Genomic DNA, 791 nt, shown 5'->3' with positions numbered 1-791 from the left:
ATAAGCATATGTATGTGTGTGTGTGTACATACATATACACACATACACCCAAGTAAAAATGATCACCAGTTTGATGTTGGTGCAGTCCTCTTTCCTCCAGCTACCACACCCTGGATCCTCTGTTGGCGAACTGATGCTAGAGGGAAGAGTGAGTCTATATCTGCTGGCGAGATTTGATTGCTATTCCTTGCAGGTTGAATGAGTGACTGCATACATGGACATCTGTTGGCAGTAATGATTGCGTTGTTGTTTGTTTGTTTGTCGTTGTTGTTGTTGCTTTTATTGCTGTTGTTGTATGATCTTGAATTAAAACGACTTCATTGTCCTCTTCCGTCACAGGTAATCATTGAACGAGGTCCTAGAGAAAAACACCTCCCTTTCTTGGACAAGACCAAATTCCTGATTCCGATGGACCTGACTATGTCACAGCTGATGGGAGTAATTAGGTAAGAGGGAATTATCTGCTTTCACATTGATCATCTCCATCCTTTAGCCTCCAATATCCAACAGGCCTAATCCGCCGGACATTTTTAACTCTATCACCAAGCCACACTTGGGTATCCTTAGCAAAAACCATTGTCAAAATATTCAGGTAGAGTCCACTTGTCGAAGGATTCTTCAGTTTATTGAACCATTGCTTGCTATTGCAGTAGCAGTAGCAGTGGAAGCAGCTTACGTGTCTAATTGTTTCCTTCTATTTAGCGGGCGATTTTTGGAGGGACCTAAAAAGTTATTGTTATTGCCTTTCGACCTTCGAATTAGAGATACATATATTTTAAGCTTCTAACAAT

General features: G+C 41.0%; 1 protein-coding gene across 1 annotated transcript in view; it reads left to right on the top strand.

Annotated features, from left to right (window-relative positions):
- LOC106875704 (microtubule-associated proteins 1A/1B light chain 3B-like) overlaps positions 1 to 450 on the top strand; it is a 22366-nt gene extending 21916 nt beyond the window's left edge. The window contains exon 3 of the mRNA XM_014923950.2: positions 340 to 450. Coding sequence (XP_014779436.2) covers positions 340 to 450 — 111 coding nt within the window. The remainder of the gene's footprint in view (positions 1 to 339) is intronic.
- The last annotated feature ends 341 nt before the right edge of the window (positions 451 to 791 follow it).

The sequence above is a fragment of the Octopus bimaculoides genome, chromosome 12 (genome assembly GCF_001194135.2).
Source record: "Octopus bimaculoides isolate UCB-OBI-ISO-001 chromosome 12, ASM119413v2, whole genome shotgun sequence".
In the NCBI taxonomy this organism is placed as follows: domain Eukaryota; kingdom Metazoa; phylum Mollusca; class Cephalopoda; order Octopoda; family Octopodidae; genus Octopus; species Octopus bimaculoides.
The sequence above is the reverse complement of the archived record's forward strand: the minus strand, read 5'-3'. Positions and strand labels throughout refer to the sequence as shown.